This window comes from Desmodus rotundus, chromosome 2, assembly GCF_022682495.2.
Source record: "Desmodus rotundus isolate HL8 chromosome 2, HLdesRot8A.1, whole genome shotgun sequence".
Taxonomy (NCBI): Eukaryota; Metazoa; Chordata; class Mammalia; order Chiroptera; family Phyllostomidae; genus Desmodus; species Desmodus rotundus.
The window spans coordinates 43,485,772-43,506,744 of NC_071388.1; the positions used below are offsets into that span (position 1 = coordinate 43,485,772).

The 20,973-nt window shown below is 37.1% G+C and overlaps 1 protein-coding gene across 2 annotated transcripts in view; it reads left to right on the top strand.

Moving 5' to 3' along the window:
• The window catches only part of VPS8 (VPS8 subunit of CORVET complex), a 259,421-nt gene that overhangs the window by 60,651 nt on the left and 177,797 nt on the right, over window positions 1–20,973 (top strand). For both annotated transcript variants that reach the window (XM_071220589.1, XM_024564321.3), the window contains 7 exons: window positions 335–415; window positions 4,509–4,679; window positions 8,256–8,330; window positions 9,006–9,041; window positions 9,975–10,065; window positions 10,464–10,510; window positions 11,480–11,569. In XM_071220589.1, the coding sequence (XP_071076690.1) occupies window positions 335–415; window positions 4,509–4,679; window positions 8,256–8,330; window positions 9,006–9,041; window positions 9,975–10,065; window positions 10,464–10,510; window positions 11,480–11,569 (591 nt within the window). The remainder of the gene's footprint in view (window positions 1–334; window positions 416–4,508; window positions 4,680–8,255; window positions 8,331–9,005; window positions 9,042–9,974; window positions 10,066–10,463; window positions 10,511–11,479; window positions 11,570–20,973) is intronic.

The window sequence follows — 20,973 nt, forward strand, 5'->3', positions numbered from 1 at the left end:
CACCATGTCATCATCCTGTTTTATGCTTTAACTCTAGCTAAGTACAGTCCCTGATGTAATGAAGTTAGGTTGTTCCAAATTATGACAGAGTAGATATTACATTATAGAATTTGCTAATACTGACAACTAAACTGCTGACCAGATATGCCTTGGATTTTGGAACAAATCATGGTGTGATGATTTCTGTCATTTGTGTAGTAGTTTCTTTAATTGTCAATATTTGTGCTTATCTGTACTCTGAATGGAAATAATGTTCTAGGTGGACTATAATTAAGTCTCTAAAAATGTCCCTCACACAGTAGCTGATGTTTTGGTTGTTTTATTTCATCATCAGGTTAAGAGAGATGAATCTGGAGCAATACATGTTACTAAGCAAAAGCATCTTCATCTATACTATGACCTCATCAACTTTACTGTGAGTATCAAATGAACTCTCCCCTTTTATTGCATGTAATTGTTCTGAGTCCATGATGTATTACAGTTATCAGGATTTCTGCCATGAACCATGCCTTTAGGATTATATAAAATATGGACAGAAGTGAAGTCTGGCTTATAATGAGTAAAGTCTGAGTTTGGTGTGATAACACATTATTTTCTTGTCTTTCAGCCTTATGTCTTGCTGAACAGAAGTTTTCTTTTATGTCATTAGCTCAAAGGGGTATTTAGAACAATTTAGGTGGATTTGTTCAGGATCATCGACGGACTTTCTTTGTAAACATATTTTTATCCTTCTGAGTTTGTCCTAATTGGTTCAGGAACTTATATAATCTATTCTTTTCTGGGGCTAAAAACTTTGCAGTTCTCTCTCTGCCATACATCTCAGTCCTAAGTGACCTTTTGGTGTAAAAAAACAAGATTATTTCTTTTTGTGTCAATTTTTTCTTTTTTAAAAAGTGTGTTAATTCTGTAATAGGGTAATTATAACATTTCTGGGTTTCTATTATTAATTCTTTTAACATATCAATATCTGGTATCTAGTGAAACATCCTGTAGATACATGAACATAGGTAACCCGAAGTTTAGGCAGTGCCTCATGTTTGCAATAAAAGGGCTAAAAAAAAGTTTTCACACCCAATCTGATAAAATGAAACTTTTTATAATTATAAATGAAATAGATCTTTTTTATACAGGATTTATACTTAGTTGTACATTACCTTTTAATCTCGTACGTAGATGATTGATTTAGAAATAATGCTTTTTCTTACACACGTTTTGTGAAATAATCGCTAACCTTGCACATCAGTGTCTTTGTCATCATCAGAACCCTTGCTGAATCACCTAACACAGTTTGCTAGAATTCATCATCACTTCTGTTTAAGATATTTGAGATGCAGCACTCTTAAAATTGGCATATGATTCTTTCCCCCCCAAATTTTTTTCCAGCCACAAGTAGCTGTTCTAACAGTACCACAGCGAATATTTTTATTCGTCCTGCGGCTTATCCATGATGCGACCACTAACCGCACTGCTCTGTAAATGACTTGTTTACAACAATATCAGCACTTCTAATCACGAAGGTCTAACCTCGGGAATGATTGCTCACCTGGAAACATTTGTTTCTCTGTCATTCTCTCTTTGTTTTAGTCAGGTTATCTTTGAAAGCATTTAAAAACTTACTGACTGAGGTTGATAAGGCTAATAAAAAATGTGTCTTTCCTAAATGATACTTTGTTTTTTCAAAGAAAAGTGATCAGGAGGGCACCTTATAGGAGCTCTTTGTGGAAGATTTGAGTATCAAACTCTTGTTTCTTAGAGGTTTTTTCTTTTTTTTGAGGGAGGCAATTGGGGGGGGGTGGAAGAAACAAGCTCTTCCCTTGTAGTAGCTACCATACGGTGATAGAGTATATGTTCAGCATATGTCAAAAGAAAATTGATCCATTTTCAGCTTGGTTGTCACTGATATGGTATTATGCAAACAACCTTTGATACCTTGGAATAGATCATGTAAATAAACCAACATCAATACCAGAGGAGTAATGTGCAGAGGAGTTATTTGCTTCCTCTAATTCTAATTAGAATTTAGAATTCTAATTGAGCAGATTTTAAAATTTTATTTCTTGGGAGGGATTGAGATTTTTAAAAACTATATATATATAAAATAAGTCTCATACATAACCCAAGAAATTTATCAAAATGGTATCCTTCAGAAGATTTTTAGCATTATTATTTAGTAATTCTTTTAAAGATTATACTAGTTCTTATTAAAGAAAATATAGGAGATCTAGAGAAATAGAACAAAGAACTCTCCTAGTAATTTTAGGGAGGTTGTGAAAGAAATATATATTTTAAAAAGCTTCTGAGTTCCAGCCAAGATGGAGGCATAGGTAGAAACCCTTCACTTCCTCACACAACCAAAAGGAGGATAACAACCAATCTAAAATCAATAAACAACCAGAAGCACCAAAAAACTCAAACTGCATGGAACTCCGACAACCAAGAAATTAAAAAAAAAATCAACCAGAACAACCAGACTAGTAAGGCAGCGGACCTTGCGGGCCAGCCTGCGGAGGAAAACCGCGGGGAGGTGGCAGACCAGGCGGGCATGGCTGGCTGAAGGTGAAACTGAGACTCAGAGCTGACTGTGGGCTACAGTGGTTGCAGTGGTGGGAGAGGCTCCCAGTCCGTTGGAAAGTGCGCTAGAGCCAACAGGCCAGCCATAGTGTTCCCTCTCTGACCCTACCCCCACAGGCAGCGCAGCAAGGAGGGTCGCCTGCCCCAGGGAATACCTAAGGCCCCACCCCCTTACAACATATCAGCTGGTCCAAGACAAAGAAATATGGCCCAAATGAAAGAACAGAGAAAAACCTCAGAAAGAGAACTAAGAAATGAGGAGATAGCTAACCTATCTGATGGAGAATTTAAAGCCCTGGTAATCAAAATGCTCACAGACCTGACTGAGCTTGGTTGAAAAATGAAAAAAACAAATGAAAGATACCCAAAATAAAATAAAGCAAAATATTCAGGGAACCAACAGTGACAGGAAGGAAACCAGGACTCAAAGCAACAATTTGGAACAAAAAGAAAAAATAAATATCCAACTGGAACAGAATGGAGAAACAAGAATTCAAAAAAGTGAAGAGAGTCTTACAGACCTCTGGGACAACCTGAAATGTTCCAATATCCGAACTATAGGGGTGCCAGAAGGAGAAGAACAAGAGCAAGAAATATAAACTTATTTGAACAAATAATGAAGGGAAAACTCCCCAATCTGGTGAAGGAAATAGACTTCCAGGAAGTCCAGGAAGCCCAGAGAGTCTCAAAGAATTTGGACCCAAAGAGGAGCACACCAAGGCACATCATCATTAAGTTACCGAAGATTAAAGATAAAGAGAGAATCCTAAAAGCCACAAAGCAAAGCAAAGAGGAAAGGAAAGAGTTACCTACAAAAGAATGCCTGTAAGGCTATCAGCTGATTTCTCAAAAGAAACCTTACAGGCAAGAATGGGCTAGAAAGAAGTATTCAAAGTAATGAAAGGCAAGGACCTACAACCAAGATTACTCTATCTAGCAAAGCTATCATTTAGAATGGAAGGGCAGATAAAGTGCCTCTCAGATAAGGTCAAGTTAAAGGAGTTCATCATTACGAAGCCCTTTTTATATGAAATGTTAAAGGGACTTATCTAAGAAAAGGAAGATAAAAAAATATGAACAGTAAAATGACAACAAACTCACAACTATCAACAAATGAACCTAAAAGAAAAGAAAAACAATGAAAACAAAAACTAAGCAAACAACTAGAACGGGAACAGAATCAGAGAAATGGACATCACACTGAGGGATTTCATTGGGGAGGGGAAGGAGGGAATGAGGAGAAAAGGTACAGGGAAGAAGAAGCATAAATGGTAAGCATAAAATAGATGGGGAGAGATTAAAAATGGTATAGGAAACAGAGGACTCAAAGAACTTATATGTACAACCCATGGACATGAACTAAGGGACGGGGGGCATGTGGAAGGTTGGGGGGGCAGGGTGGAGGGGGGGAAAGAGGGAAAAATTGGGAAAACAATAATAGTATAATCAATAAAAAAGAATTTAAAAAAGATCATTAAAAAAAGCTACTGTTTTAAAATATGTATTACTTAAATGCTAACAATCCTCCTTTGATCATCTAGGTTTATGAGATTTGTTAATGTCATAAAAACTGGAAATGCAGAGTTTGTCACTTTATATTTGTTTTGCAATATACTTTACTTAAGTCATTTGTGCCAAAGTACTTTTGAAAAAACGTTATCAAAGCCAATATATCCTGTAATGTATTTACTAAAGATCTTGTTAGCCTTCTTGCAGGCTGTGAGAGTGCTGTTTCAGCACTGTCACACTCACTGCGCTGTTGTGTACCTCCTGTTCTCTGGGCCATTCCCTGGGTAGTGCACTGAGCTGTGATTGTGTAGTCATCAAGTTATTAAATGGGTAAGGTCTTCAGTGTAACGTGACTGCGCAGCCAAGCCTTCTTGTCCTGAATGATGGCGTGGGGTGCACCTCACTTTTGTCGTGTGTTTGGATTGCAGTGGATAAACTCACGCACAGTTGTACTCCTGGACAGTGCAGAGAAGTTGCATGTCATCGATCGGCAAACTCAAGAGGAACTGGAGACAGTGGAGATCTCAGAAGTTCAGTTGGTCTATAATAGCAGCCATTTCAAATCACTAGCCACCGGAGGAAATGTTAGCCAGGCACTGGTGAGAGTGACCCATTATCTTAGTACTGATTTGGTTAGCTTGGTTTTTGTTGTTGTTTTGTAGTAGAAATAGAAACTCTGAGGAGTTATCTTTATGTCTTGAGGTGTTTCTTTGAAAGCCACTAGATTGAAGTGGATGTGGGTACATTTGTAAGTGTTTAGGAATGTGAGCTAAAACAATAATTCCTGAAATGTCACTAATACCAAAGAGTTTTAACTTTTATACTAAATCATAAAATAAAATTGAAAATTTATGAGAAAAAATATTTCTCATATAAAAGCAAAATATTTGAGAAAATTTAACATGATGGCAAGAAGCCTGATAGATTTAAGGGGCAAGGCCGCTTGTGAGGCTTTGGAAATAGTTGGGTGACTGGTAACGGCATGAACAGGTATGGTGGTTGTGGGGATTCAAAGGCAAAGATGGCTTTGAGAGAAAGAAAGAAGGTGCTTTAGGAGTAGGATGTGGATGAAATGTTTGTGCCTGGAGAAAAGGAAGACATAAAAATTATGATCTTAGTAACAATTTATTGTATTTTAAGCAACCATAGTAATGACCTTTAGCAATTTACACATATAGAGTTTACAGTGAAATTACTTTAAATTGTGATCTCATGTTTCCTAACCCAGTAATCTGGAAGCAGGAAATTAGACTATTATGAGGCTTCCCTTGGTAATTTCTTGAGCAAAATAGTAATGATGGTCATATTTAATGAACGTCTGCTGCACGTTGTGTAGCCAGTGCCCAAATCTCCCTGAGATACTAGAACTTCAGAGCGTAAAATATACATGAAAGGGTCTTCCAGCCTTAGAATTTAGAAGCCAAGAAAATCCAGAATGGAAATAATGGCAATGCAATAGAATTCAGTAAAGTAGGAATAATTACTGTCTCCCTCTTAGATATTTCCTGGTGTCTGAGTGGTTATTAAAATTACTTAAAAGTATTATTTTTTAAGTCAGACTTTAAACTTGCACTTTGGCTAAGATAGAATAATGGGGACTGGATTTACTCTCCTGTCTGGAGGAGAAAAATCAGAAAAAGAAACAATAGTTTTCAAGATACTAGATAGGAGGTAATAAAGGACAGCAACCCTGACAAAATGGGAAACAAATGACATGAGTCCTGTGAGTGCCCCAGCACCTGTACTCGAGAATTGCCATGTGGCGCACGGGGAGGAATGCAGTTGAAGCTCGGAGTGTTCCCTGAGTTGAGACACAGCTGAGACTGCAGGAAGACAAAGGTGGGTTGGATAGGCCAGAGTACTGGTGAAGAACACTTTTGTATAGTGGAGAACACTATACAAAGGCTTCTTGGGTATTCAGCAGACCACTAGTCAGTAGATGCCTGTGGGGAGACCACCCAAGACCAGGACAAGAAATATTTGTCAGATTTAGAAGGAACTATAGCCAGTGCTCACACAGGCTTGTTTACATCAGCCAGACAGAGAACTTCATGATTCACAGGGCATCAGGGCATTGGGTAGAGTATTCGGGGGCCTCTTGCCTCACTGGGGGCGGGGGGAATAATTAGGAATAGAGTAAATACTGCTCTTGTCCCCACCAAAAAATCTTAAAAACAAGACCAGAAAGGAACAAACTATTTCCAGGTAACTTAACTCCTGAACAAAGCACAATAATATTAATAGGAATACAGAAATTTCTAAGGACCCAACAAGGTAAATTTCACAATGTCTTCCATCCAATCAGGGAATACTGGGCATGCAAAGAAGAGGAAAAACACAGCTTATAACAAGAAGAAAAATCCATCAAAGCTGACTTAAACCTGAAACAGATACTAGAATTAGCAGCTGAGGACCTAACAGTTATTATAATTATAGTCCATATATCCAAAAAGTTAAGTAGAAACATGGAAGATATTAAAAGATGTAAATGTAATTTCTAAAGATAAAACTATAGTGCTTGAGATGAAAAATAATGGATATGAAGCAAAAACTAACATTAAAAGGAGAGACAAATTCACACTTATACTTTGGAAATTTGAAACTTCTCTCTCAGTAATTAATACAATTAGTAGACAGAAAATTATTAAGGGTATAGAAGAGTTAAAAAAAGCACTAATCACCAACTCGACCTGACAGTTATAGAATATTCCACCCAGCAGAAGCAAAGTACACATTTCTTTTCAAGTGCACATGGAGCATCTGCCAATGTAGGTTGTATGATCGGCCATAAAACAAACTTCAGGTTATTGAAGGAATCATCAGGGTCACCTTGGAGATTGAATAACACATAAATAAACCATAAGTCAAAAAAATCTCAAAGGAAATGAGAATACATTTTAAACTAAATGAAAATACAACATATCAAATCTTTGGTCTACAACTAAATTTAGTTTTTTGAGGCTAATTTATGACATTAAATACTTACATTAAAAAAGAAAAAAAAGATCTCAAATAAGTGATCTAAGCTTCCATTTCAGTTAAGGAAATACAGAGGGAGCAAAATAAATTAGGTTGAAGGAAGAAATAATAAAGATGAACACAAATCAGTTAAATAGAAAATGGACAAATGATGAAAAATCAAAGAAACCAAAAGTTCTTTAAAAGATAACTAAAATGTATGAACCTCTAGTGAGGCTAATCAAGGAAAAAAGGGAGAAGGCACAACTATTAATATCAGGTGTGAAAGTGGTAATGTCTCTATAGAATGAATAGACATTAAAAAGATAATATAAATAACCAGGCTCATTTATTGTACACATACTGAATTTTTGTAAATGAAATATTCAAAATCTGAAGTTTACTTCAAAATTATGCTGTGTTAAAGGGGAGTCAGTGGGATTACAGATGAGACAAGATTGGTGATGAGTTGACAGTTGAAGCTGGTTAATGGTTGCATGGGGTTTCCTATTTTATTCTCTCTACCTTTGTGTATATCTTTAAATTTCCATAAAGAAAGGTTAAGATAAGTTATCATGGTTATCTGTTATTGACCAGTTATGTATTTTGGGAGAATTTATAAATATTAACGTATTTAAGCCTCACAGAAACTGTGCATGGCTTTCAAAGATGTGAAAACTCAATGTCAGAAGTTGGAAACTTATTTAACGTCATACCTTGAAAGTGACATTGCCAAAATTTGCAGCCCAGAGTTACAAACAGGTTTTATTTCTATTTTGCTGGGTTATGTGGACTCCTATATACTATGCTGCTGTGTCTTCCTCTTTCTTCTTGTGTTTGGTGTTGATATTTATTTCAAAGGACTTAGAGGTACCATTTTTGATCAGCTCTATTCTTTGCCCAAAGCAGTGACTACTGACATCCAGTAATGGGCAGGTGCTACAGTTTTCCTTTAGATTTAGAAGTTGGCACGCTCCTCCCATTTCTGTGTTATTCTGAAAAGGAAGGACTATATGTAAGCAGAGAATTGCTTTTTGCACTTTGGCTTTTCTGCCACTTCCACTGACATACTGGCACTTGACTGACATTTTTCCCACCCCTCACTTATGGGGTGAAACCATGTTGACCTGAAATGTTGTCTATAATTGACATTCTGAAAACTGAATGAGACTTCTAATTCATATAATCATTACCTTTTTCATTTATTTTTTTTATAGGCTTTGGTTGGAGAAAAAGCTTGTTATCAATCCATCAGTAGCCATGGTGGTCAGATCTTTTATTTGGGGACCAAAGTAAGCTCTTCCACTGGGACTTGGCATTTGTGTGCGTCAGGCTGGTTGGGGCTGAGAGAGCTCGCTGGTAATGAGGGCGGTGCATTACAAAGCGAATGTGGATCAGCAGTCTCTAAAACTTCTAGGGGTTAGATAATCATGATTTTTAGCTCATTAATTTATTTTTTCCACTTTTAGGCATACTTTTACTTTTGTTTAGATTCTAATAGGATGCTTATTTTCTTGATCCAGGCATACTTTTAGAATCTTTCTTCATCAGAAAGATACTTTAATGTTCTTTTTTAGATCAGCATAGGATATATTAAAATGCATTGAGGCATTTGACTTAGCATACAGTCATTGGAATAGGAACTTTTTGTATCTCAGTTTCTTCCTATGCTTAAAAAAAATCTTAAGATGGAGAAGAAATATTTTTTCATTATTAAAATTCAAAATATTTTCAAGTTCACAGTGCAAACTCCTTGAACTGTAGTCTTACTACCTTTAAATGTTTGTTTGATTTACTCTTTAATGTGGGCCCTTGAAGACCCTTTAGTACATACTGTACTTCTAACTGTAGTATGAAACGCTTTTACTTAAAGTAATGTAAAATGAGATGGGAGGCAGGGACAAATGTGTCTTCAAAACAAGTGTATTAAAGGTGGTCATTTTAATTTCCTTCTCTTTGTTTTCTAGTCTGTTTATGTGATGATGTTGAGGAGCTGGAGAGAGGTGAGTTCAAAGTTACTTTATGTGTAAGGGTTTTGAATTGATAAGCATCTTAATATTTGTTTTGACTTTGCTGAAAAAGATTATTTGGGTTTGTGCTTTTTAATTACAGAAATGTGCAGAAAAACCATTGTAACTGTTGGGTACTTGATTTGATAAAACTGACTATAAATTAAAATTAGCTTTGGTTGCCTACCTCAGAAAATTCAAAATAATAGTGGTTTCAAGTATTGCTTCAAGTTTCAACAGTGGCTGCAAACTTTCTCTGTTACATAAAAGCGGTCTGGAGGTAGGCAGAACGTGGCTGGTGTGGCGGCTCCATGGTCTTTAGTAGACTGTCCTGTTCCACCACCCTTGTTGTGCCTTCTAGTCCCAGGGTCATCTTATGTTTCAGTGTGGCTGCTGGAGCTCCATTCAGCTGTTAAGTTCACATTGCAGGAAGGAGGAAAGAGAAGAGGAGGGCTGGCCCCTGCCTTTTATGGCAACATCCCAAAAATACCAAACAACACTTCCACTTACATATCATTGGCTAGGACTTAGTCACAGGGCCCCAAGGGGCCGCAAGGGTATCTTAGAAATGTCCTTTAGCTGGTTTATTGCTATCTCAGATAAACTGGGGATTTGTTACTAAGGATGAAGCAGTGAAAGGATGTTGTGATAAACAACTAGGTGTTTCTGTTACAGTGACATTTTAGTGGTTTTCTGTTTCTATATTTGGGCCTATGGCTGCCAGTATAGTATACTAGCTTATACAGTCACTGTACTATCTAGTGCTCTAATAAATTATTTTTCTTGGAAATGAGATATTCACATGGTTAACAGAGTTAACTGTAGCTACTAAGCAGCAACTTCTGGAAAGATATTAGGTAGGGTAAGAATTCTGACTTGTGATTGGTTAGACAAAGGAATCTAACTTCTCTCATTTATTCATTTTAGAGAGTGGATCATCTCCTGAAACAGGATTGTCTGACAGAAGCTTTGGCTCTTGCATGGTCTTTCCATGAAGGAAAAGCAAAAGCAGTAGTGGGTAAGTTAACAGAATACCAGTGTAGTAGGCGTTTTTCTGGAGTAGAGAGAATGAGTAATACTAGTCACTCATAGAACACTTTTTAGCTAGATGTTTAGGTATTTTATAAATAAGTTGTTACCGGGTCTTATAGGTATCAGTGAAAAAGGTTAATGATAAATACAGGATATAGAATTTTAAATGTCACTTTTTAAATTCTTCCATTTCACAAGGAAAGTTTACTAGAGAAGTATGTTTATATGCTCTCTCGTTCAATCGATGTGCGGTGTTCCGGTTATGGCATATTATCCAGCAGGTTGATACCTAAGGATTGTTGTAAGTATATGTTTTGTTAGCACAGGCTATAAACAGAAGATGTGGACTAACTTCGTTTTCGTTTGGGTTTTGCTTCCCTGCAGGATTATCAGGGGATGCCAGTAAGCGAAAGGCTGTTGTTGCAGATCGGGTGAGTGTTGACAGGGTCTTACAGATTTGCTCTGGGTGTTTGCTCATAATCTTTGGGCACGATTCGGTAAATGGCCACCGTTGAGGAGGCAGAGGCAGCGTAAAGAACGAGTTCGACTATGGTTCTCTGGTGTCACCGTGAATGCTTTTTAAATTTCTTCTTACCGCCTTTTCTTTCCTTGCTCACTGGCTTACAAAGATGATGAAGTAGTAAAATAGACAATTTTACTACTTACAGCAGAAACAAGGAAGAAGTCTGTGATCTGGATTATGTGTTTCTAACCTAATTATAGCCCATAGAAGGTTGACATTTGTTATTTTTTTATAAACTGATTAGTAATTATGGGAAATACATACGCAAGTGTGTGTGTTACCCAAGGTAGCACAAAGGGCTGATGTTTTATTGTTACTAATTAGCATTAATATGATTAATATGGTTAATGCTGGTATTTACTATTGGCTTTGTTTTCCTAGTCTAGGCTTGGTTGAATTCACTTACTGAGCTCATTTCTTTCCCTGTTTATGGTGCAAGTGTGTGCCTTAGTAAAAATTATATTCCAAATTAGTATAAACATTTAGAAAATGAAATTGGTCACCCTTTACTCACAAATGACTTTCTCAGTATCTGCTGAAATATTGAGGGTTCTGAATACTGTGTGTGTTCTTTAGGGAAAGACTTACAGCAGAGGATTAGTGAAGCGCTTAACCTCAACATTGCATTTCCTGAGCACATAGTCTAGAACCTGGAGATACTTTTAAAAAAGATTAGCAAATTGGTACTAGTTCTGAGGCTTCAAGAAATTAGGCTAGGGCTTAAAATACTGGAAAATAAAGCCACTAAAATTTTACACTATATTTTAATATAATAACAAAGCCTGATTCTGTATTATTTAAAAGAATCATGTATATTAAGTATTGATAAACTTTAGAGATATATTTTAACTTCTATACAAGGCTATTTTCCTTACAGATGGTAGAAATCCTATTCCATTATGCAGACCGAGCTCTGAAAAAGTGCCCAGACCAGGGGAAAATCCAAGTGATGGAACAGCATTTTCAGGTACACTTTTGCATGTGCTTCCAATAGCCATTGGTGTGAGTAGGTCTAACGCTGCTCTTTCATATTACTTGAGAATAGAACTTTCATGATTTGGTTTAACAATTTTCAGTATTCAAAGCTTTATTTCAGGGCTTGTGGTGCATTCTGTATGATTACATTTTGAAGTAACAGGTCACATGAAAACAGATGAGCAAAATGTTGGGAAATGTTAGTGCTGAGCTACTCTTAGCGCTGTGTGGAGAGAAAGGCTATATGCGTATATGTGTAGGACAGGGTATCTGTGAATTTACATCTTATAGTGGCTGACACCTTGCTAATGACCACTAACCTTTATGTCAATTAGGCTAGTCAAGAAAAAGTAAACTACCAAGTTTTAAATTTAGTTCTCCTAGGAGTACCTGTGTGACTCAGGAACAGATTAGTTACAGAAATATGATTTATAAAATATGCAGATGAAAGATACTTAGTTTTTCATGGAATTCAGTGAAAATTAAAGTCAAGGAACAATTTAAAGCCTGCACAGTGTTTATTAGGGGAGTTTTACTGTGTGTGGTGCTCTTTAAGTGTGTTTGTTGTAAATCTCATTTATCCTTCCCCGTTCCTGGAGCCCTCTCACCTCCCCCTACCTCCTCTTTTAACATATATTTGAAGATCTAATAGTAGGGGTCAGAAGGGCCAGATAGGAAAATTTAGGCACGTATGATCTCTCACATACTTTAAGAACACAACCCTCAAAAATGTAAAAACCACTTTTAGCCCTGTGAGCAGTTCAGAAACAGGCTGTGGTCAGAACATGGCCCACGGGCCAATTATGCAACCCCTGGCCTAGTGCGTACTAGACACTGGGCCACGGTGAGTAAATACCCATGATCCTTGCTGTCCTAAAGTTTGCAGACTAGTCAAAATAACTTCTGTATGCTTTAACAGAAATATTTAGAAAAACTCTGGGGTCTTTGAAGTTGTAGAGTAGGCACAGTTCGTATCTTTGCCCATGTCCATTTGATGTTCACAGCTTTGGGAGATAAGGGTAGACAGAGCCGCTGATGTTCGGAGGGTGTCAGGAAGATGGGGTTTCCCGAACTGTGCTCTTTAATGCCACAGGAGCAGGCTTCTGGCAGAGTAACTTTTATTACTGTTTGTTTGGAAGCCCATTAAATTCATCAGTAAAGAAGAAAAATAAGCCCAGGTAAAGTCACAAAAATAGATAATTTGGGAGGAGAACATAAGTAGAAAGAAAGCATTTGGGAATAAAACTGTTTGAGAACAATACCTGGCATATAAATCGTTTTGTATACCAATGCAGTATACATAGTTAATAAAACAATATTTTAATGAGAATATCTACTGCTAAGAGGTGATGGAGATGGTATTCGTAAAAGAACTCTGGCCACATTGAACAGTGAACACTAGAAGGGGCGGATGAGGTAGGGTGTGTGTGTGTGTGTGAGTGAGTGAATATAGAAACTACCATGCTGGAGAAGAACATGGTGGAGAGCTATAAAAGAAGAAAGAACAAAAGTGACGTTTTGCTGACAAAGTATGAAAGAATCTCAGCATGACAGCGAATGTAGGTGATGGTTTCTAATACAAATTATAAAATTTACAGAGAAACAAACTGTAGTAGAATGTGTTCTCTAACCCTCTAGATCTCTGTGGTTTATTCTGCCGAATGAGTATCTGATAAAACTTTTGATTTATTAATAATTTAGTTCATAAAAGGTAAAGGAAACAGTAGTGGGAAACATTATTCTAGATTTACTTTACCATTGATTGGGGAAGTGGAAGGGATATACTCTTGAGAGAAAAACGATCACTATTTTAAGATTGTGATAATGATGAAAAATACAGCTATCATGAATTCTGTATTTTATAAAGCAGACATATCAGGAAAAACTATGGGCATAATATCATCGTTACAGGCTCCCCAAAACTAGGGGGTTCACAAAGAACAGGAAGTTCTTAACTTTTGACATAATAACCGCAAATAATCTAAAAAGAAACAGGGAGGAATGTTGAGGGACGCATCTGTCCACAAAGCACAGAACAGCTATGAAAGACGGAGACAGTCAGACCACCAAAGATGCGTGCCCGAAGCGTCACGAAGGCTGCCCCGAGGAGAAGAGTGTGGTCCAGGCTGTGCCTGCCAGAGTGCTGGGGGTGCACACAGGGGTCCTGCCAAAGATTCGCTGATACACACCACATGCCAGGTAATATGTACAGGGTGTGACATCCATTTTATTTCATTTTCACCACAAACCGATGAAGAAGATCCCCAATTTTAATCCCCATTTTTGAGATGAGAAAATTCAGGCTGAGAGAGGCTAAGTGACTTCAAAAGTTAAAATTGCTGCTAAGTGGTGGGTCCAGGACTTAAATTCAGGTCTTTCTGACTTCAAAGCCCAGCTCCTAACTAACCATTGTACTCTACTATTATTTTCAGACAAGTACAAGGAAAGGATGGGTGGCAAGGGGTGGTGCTAACAGATGATCAAGATTGACAATCACAGCAAATATCTGAACTGTTTACTGCTTATTGTGTGGCAGGCAGTTATAAACCCTTTATACACATTAACTCATTTAATTTGTATCGTAACTCTGTACGGTAGAGACTGACGTGATGCCCCTTTCTTTGCAAATGTGCCTGAGGCACAGGGAGGGTAAGTGACCTGTTTCAGGTTATGTAGTGATTAAAGGTCAGACCTGGGATTAGAATCCAGGCAGTTGGGCTGCAGGGTCCACATCTGGACAGCTACACTCAACTGTAGAAGAACACTTCTTATTTTGCTTTCATTTTCATGAGCACAGAGAATGGCTTTTAAAGTGGAAAAGTCCAGATAAATATATTTAAGAAAATAGCTTAAGTCCAGCCTGTGTGATATATAGTTACATTATGATTGTTCAAATCTCAAGACTCTTTGAATTATGACCGAGAATATTGTTAGAACAATCTGAGCCATTGTTAATAATTTGTAAGTAACTCTGGATCAATTTTGAATTCTCAATTAAGCATGGATGCCTAAACAGAAGAACACAATTTATTTTATTCAGGAGGACTATTTTCTTCTGAAAAGATGCTCTTGGCCCATTTGGATATGTGAAGTACATGCACAGTTGGCCACAGATCTACTGTATTAAGTGTCTAATCTTAAATATTTAATCATAAAGTAATTACAGTTTTAGTGTAAAAGCATAATTTTTTTTTTTTGAGAGAAGAGTGAACTTCAAGAACTATCTACTGGTAACCCCAGTGTGGTTTGTGAACATCTTTTATGAGTTCATGTAAGAATATCCATGTTATTAAACTCATAAATTGCCTTTTTGAAATGAACATGTGGACAGTGTATTCATGAAATGCCTATTACATAACATCTTGATTTCATTAAGAGCATTTGTGTGAATTTCCCATTATCCTCCTCGTGGCTGAAATAGGTTAGTAAATAGTAAATAGATTCACAGCTAGATAAACATTGCTACTCAAAGAGTATTCTTTGGTGGTTTAGTATTAGTTACATCTTAGGGCTCTTTAAATCCACATTTTTATCTTTGATTTGGATGAAGATTTATTGAGTGGTTTGTTAAAATTAGATGACCCCAAGAATCAGGTCCAGAATGATCGTGACAAAGTGCCATCAAAATCATTATGAGATGAAATTTAACAGGGGTAAACATCAAGTCTTCGTTAGAGTCAAATAATTAAATTGCATGAGGACTGGATTGGGAAAATCTAGCTGGGTGGGGTTTCAGTTGACACCAACTTCCTTTGAGCCAATAGTGTGTGAAGGCCCAGATGAAGGAAAGTAATAGAACCCCTGGGCTACCTGTAAAAAGGGGAAACCTCTAAGACAGTTTATAGACTGTTGATAGACTAAGTTATATCCCACAAGTGGGATAGTGGGAGGTTTTAGAAGCAACAGTTACCAAAAAATCCTGAGTTGTTTAATCTGAGGAGAAAATAATTAGAGACATGCGTGCCTTCAGATGATGGAGGGCTGCCATACGGGGATTTACTGTGTTGCTGCAGAGGGCAGGCTCGCAGAAATTCCGAGGTGTATTCCAGTTTAAAATGACCCAGTGCTCATTTTAACATGTAAGAACTCTTGGATTTATGCTGTTGAATGTATTGAAATAAAAGGAGGATGACAAACTGACCAGAAGTGTCTTTAAAAGACTTTTTTTTTTTCTGCTGAATGGGAAGATTTGAGATTCTATATCATTATCAGGAAACTCATTAGAAACCTGTAACCTCTCATCCAGTTAAGACTGGCTTCTATCTTCGTCAAAATACTGAGAATTTGTATTTTGCCAGCAGGTGGCACTCATGCCTGCTGCCTCAGTTTTATTCTTCACCTTTGAAGAGGGGCCTGACCTTTTCCTTAGAGTCAGAATATATATGCCGGTCAGTATTTCTGCTTTCCTCCAAAGATAAATCAACATTTTGTCCTGTCTTAACTATAAAAAATAACTTTTGGATCTTGTGATGTTTTGACAGGCTGTGGGTTTTATTTATCCAAGAAAGATTTGAACCTATAACTAAAATTTATTTATATAATAATTAGTAGGATTGAGAGGCATTAAAGTGTTGTTTGTCTCATACATGTTAAACCTCACTTTTTCTTCTGGCCAAGTCTTTTCTATCCCAAAACAAAGTCAAACACAGCAAACAAATCCCTTCTTTGCCTCATGCCATACCCAACACCCTTATGCCTCCTGTTTGCATTCTTACAAAGCCAAACATCTTTTAAGAGTTGTTTCCATTTCCTCACCTTCCTCTCATTCCATGTCTGTAAATTCTGTGGACCTTTTCATCCCTCATTTTATTGATATTCAATAGCACAGGCTGAACTTAGGGGCAGAAGGGCTGGCAATTTGCACACAGGCTTGATCCCTCAACATCCCATGGAGAGGCATGTATAGACCATGTCTGGCTGGATGGACTGAGGGTTTTGCTTTTCATTTTCCTTACTTTTAGGGCCCACGTGAGAGCAACCTTCCAAATGGGTTAAGTAGGGGAATCATCTGAGTTTCCTCAAGGTGGTTGTGCACTAGTCCTGGCTAGAATGTCAGCTGCCCAGCTCCAACTGCAGATCCTGCAGGAAGCTGAGTATGAGTTTGGCCCTTGTCACTGGGGAGATGGAGAGCTACCTATACCACCTAGCTCAGTTTCAGGCATACCCAGGTGGCAAACACAAGGCCCGAGGGCTGAATCCAGCCCTCTACCTTGTTTCATCTGGCCCGGCACCTTGTTTCTACCCGGCGGCAGCGCCCAGCTCCTGCCCCTAGTTAAGGAGTAGTTACATTTATACAGTCCTAAAATTACTTTTGGCCTTTTGAAGGCAACCGTGAAACTGATGTGGCCCCCGGTGAAAATGAGTTTGACACCCCTGATAGCCACCAGGGGTTATCTACCAGACAGTCTACCTTGTCTCTTCATAATCAGATTCTAGAAAAGAGGCTTAAAATGTGGAAACAGATTTGCTCTAATATTTTGTTTATGGTTTTAAATGTTCCCAATTGGTAAAGGCCTGATTCCTTCCCTCTTCTCCCCTTCCCCCTCCCCCCACTTTCTTCCTCTTCCCTTCTTCCTCTCCTCCTGCTCTTCTCCTCCTCCTCCTCTTCTTCTTCTTCCATCTATCTTCTTTCTTCTTTTTAGATTTATATATAGTATTTGTCTTTCTCTATCTGACTTATTTTATTTAGCATATTACCCTCCAGGCCAATCATGTTGTCAAAAATGGCAAGATTCCATTATTTTTATGGCTGAGTAATATTTTGTCGTGTGTGTGTGTGTATAACAATTTCTTTATCAATTCATCCATTTTTGCTATTGAAAATAATGCGACAATAAGCATGGAGGATGTATATATTTTTTAAGTTGTTTTCTTCAGATAAATACTCAGAAGTGGAATTGCTGGATAATAGGGTAGTTTTATTTTTAATTTTTTGAGGAACCTCCATTTTGTACCTTAGTGGCTGCATCAATTTACATTCCTACCAAGAGCGTACAATGTTTCCCTTTTCTCTGCATCCTTGCCAACAGTTGTTGTTTCTTGTCTTTTTGATAATAGCCATTTTAACAGATGTGAGGTGATACCTCAATGTGCTTTAGATTTGCATTTATGATAGTTTGTGTTTTTTGAGGAATTGATTCATTTCATCTAAGTTGTCAAATTTATGTGTGTAGAGTTGTTCATAGTATATTCCCTTATTATCATTTTGATGTTCACAGAATTTATAGTGATAGCCCTTGCTTTATTCTTAATATTGGTGTCTACTCTTTATTCTTTATCAGTCTTGCTAGAGGTTCATCAATTGTACTGATTTTTCTGATGTATGGGCTCTGTATCAGTTTTATTTTTGTTTTCAATTTCATTATCATGTCCTTCTGTTTGCTTTGGATTTATTTGGTTTTCCTTTTCGTAGGCTTTGAGAGCATAGATTGATAAGCGACTTTTGTTTTCTAATTTTTCTCTTAGCACTGCTTTAACTGTGTCCTACCAGTTTTGATATGGTGTCTTTTCATTCTCACTCCGTTGAATGTATTTTTAAATTTCTCTTGTGACTTTTTCATTGATTCTTGGGTTATTTAGAATTGTGTTGTTTAGTTTCTAAGTGTTTGCAGATTTTCCTGGGTTTTTTTTTTTAAGTTATTGATTTCTAATTCGATTCCATTGTGGTTGGAGAACACACTCTATATGATTTCAGTTCTTCCAGGTTTGCTGAGGTTTGTTTTATGGTCCTAGATGTAGTTTATCTGGTGTATGTTCTATGGGCACTTGGAAAGAATTTGCTGGCTGCTGTTGGTTGGAATGTTGTAAAAATATCAGTTAGATACCTTGATGGCTGATGGTGTTGCTGAGTTCTTCTATATCCTTGCTAACTTTTTGTCCAATCGTTCTATCAATTGTTATGAAAGGGATGTTGAAGTCTCTAGATAGAACTGGATTCATTTCTCCTTTCAATTCTATTAGTTTTTGCTTCACATGTTTTGCAGCTCTGTTGTTTGATGTATACACATTCAGGATTGCTGTGTCTTCTTGGAGAATTGACCCTTTATCATTACACTGTTCCTGTTGGTCTGTAACTTTTTTTTTTTCTCTAAAGTTTGTGTTATCTAATGTTAATATAGCAACTTCTACTTTCTTTTGATTAATGCTTGCATCATATATCTTTATCCATCAGTTTATCTTCAATCTGCCTATAGTGTTATATTTGAAGCAAGTTTCTTACAGACTTCTTTAATACACTTTGCAAACCTGTCTTTTAATTGGTGTATTTAGGCCATTTACATTTCAAGTAATTCATATGTTAGTGCTTAAGCCTGCCATTTTATTTTTTGTTTTTTATTCTCTCAGTTTTTGTTTCTCTATGTTGTCTTTCCTGAATTCTTGTGAGTTACTTGAAATTTTTAAAAATTTTATGTCTTTTTTTTTCAAATTATAAGAAAAAGTTTATTTAGAAAGTTACAGAGGTAGCAGAAGTGAACCAGTGAGGCTGTGTAGGCTCAGAAAACAAGTTACAGGGGCAAAAGAAGGCCCTTCTCTCTAGCTTTCAGGGTTGTTGTGTGTTGGTGTTATCTGCACTGGTCAGGGTCCTTAGCTGTGCTAGTGGGAGGGATAGGGAAAAATTTGTCTGCTCCATCTTCTTGGAAGTGGAAGTTTCCTGTGTGTCCTCTTTTCAAGGCATTTCAGGGCCCCCTGGTTAAAGAATGCAAGGAAGTGAGCAGAAATTTGGAATTGCAGATGGTGAGAGAGTTCAGGCCAAGAGAACTAAGAAGTGCTATTGGGACTGAGAATTGGCAAGTGGTATATAGTAGCAGAGACTGGCAAAGAAGTAATGAAAGTCTGCACATGTATTCTAATGTAATAGTGGCATTGTACTTTTATTTTTGTGACAAAAGTAAAAAGGTCTAAACCACTTGTAATGCTGCCACAATTCTTAAATTTTTACTCACTTCCCCGCTTACAACCCCTTGAGTGGTTTTCCATTACCCTTAGAATATGATTCAGAGTCCTGCGTGTGCGTGCCCGTCCTCATCCAGCACCAGTCTCCTCTTTCTGCCTCTGCCCACAGTCTCTCTCTCAGCTCCTAAAGGCTCCGTGCCGTCTCTCACATCGAGACTGTCTCACAGCCATTATTCCCTTCCTGGAGCTTCTTCCCTGCAATTTGATTGGTGAGTGATACCTTTCAGGTGTCCCCTTAAATGTCACACTTTCAGGAAGGCAGACTTGGATTAGGCCTCCTTGCTACAAGTTTCTGTGGCACTTTGTATTTCCCCTCTCTTAACTTTCATGGTACTTCATTGTTACTACTTTTTAAAAGTCTTTGTGCCAGGGAGTAAGGTATGTCTGTTTTGTTAAATATGTATCATTAGCACCTAGCAATGTGCCTGATCCATAGTAGATGCTTTTATATAAATGTAGTTGAGTTTCATCGGTGGCCTGGTGTATATATATCCTTATCTATAAGTCCCAGACAGTTATATTTCCATAGAATTGAGATCAATGGTACACAACTATGTACTGGCTTCTCTTCTTTTTAGAATATTAAATTAATTTAATTTTTGGATCAGTTATACATCCATGTGATTCAAAAATCAAAAAGTATAAAAATGTATATAGTGAAAAATCTCCCTCCCACCCCTAATGCCATCTGCCCAGTTCCCATCTGCTTATCACCAGTGTTACTAAGTTTTTCAGTATATTTCCAGATTTTCTTTACATAAATAGAAACACATATATATATATTTACCTACCCACATACCAGAATTCCTCCTTCTTTAACACAAATGATAGAAAAAACTACATTTGTGATTTTGTACTCTTTTTTCCCACTTAATATAGCTTAGAGATCTTTTTATATTGGTTAATGGAGAATGCTGAGGGTGCCTTTTTTTATAATTGCATAATATTCCTTTATTTTTGGATACTGTTGTGAACATTTTTTAACTTCAATTTCAGCTTGATATGTGAAATACAATTGATTTTAGTATATTGATTTTCTACCCTGCAATCTTGCTAAACTTTATTATTAGTTCTAGCAATTTTTAAAATATTTTTCCATTACATTTTTTACATAAACACTCATGTCATCTGAATAAAACCAGAATTACTTTTTCTTTTCCAATTTTGATCTCTTTTAGCTCTCTTTCTTGCCTTTTTACACTGGCTCCAGTATGGTCTCCAGTGTGATGTTGAATAGAAATGGTAAGAGTTGACATGCTTGTCCCTTCCCAGTGTTTGTGGGAAAGCATTAGGTCTTTGATTTATGAATATGATGCTCATTGTTAGTTTTCAAAGATGCCCTTTATCAGGTTGAGGAATTTCTCTTCTATTCTTAATTTCCTAAGTTTTTTTTTTTTTTAAGAGCAAATGGTGTTAGCTTTTGTCATATTTTTTCCTGTGTCT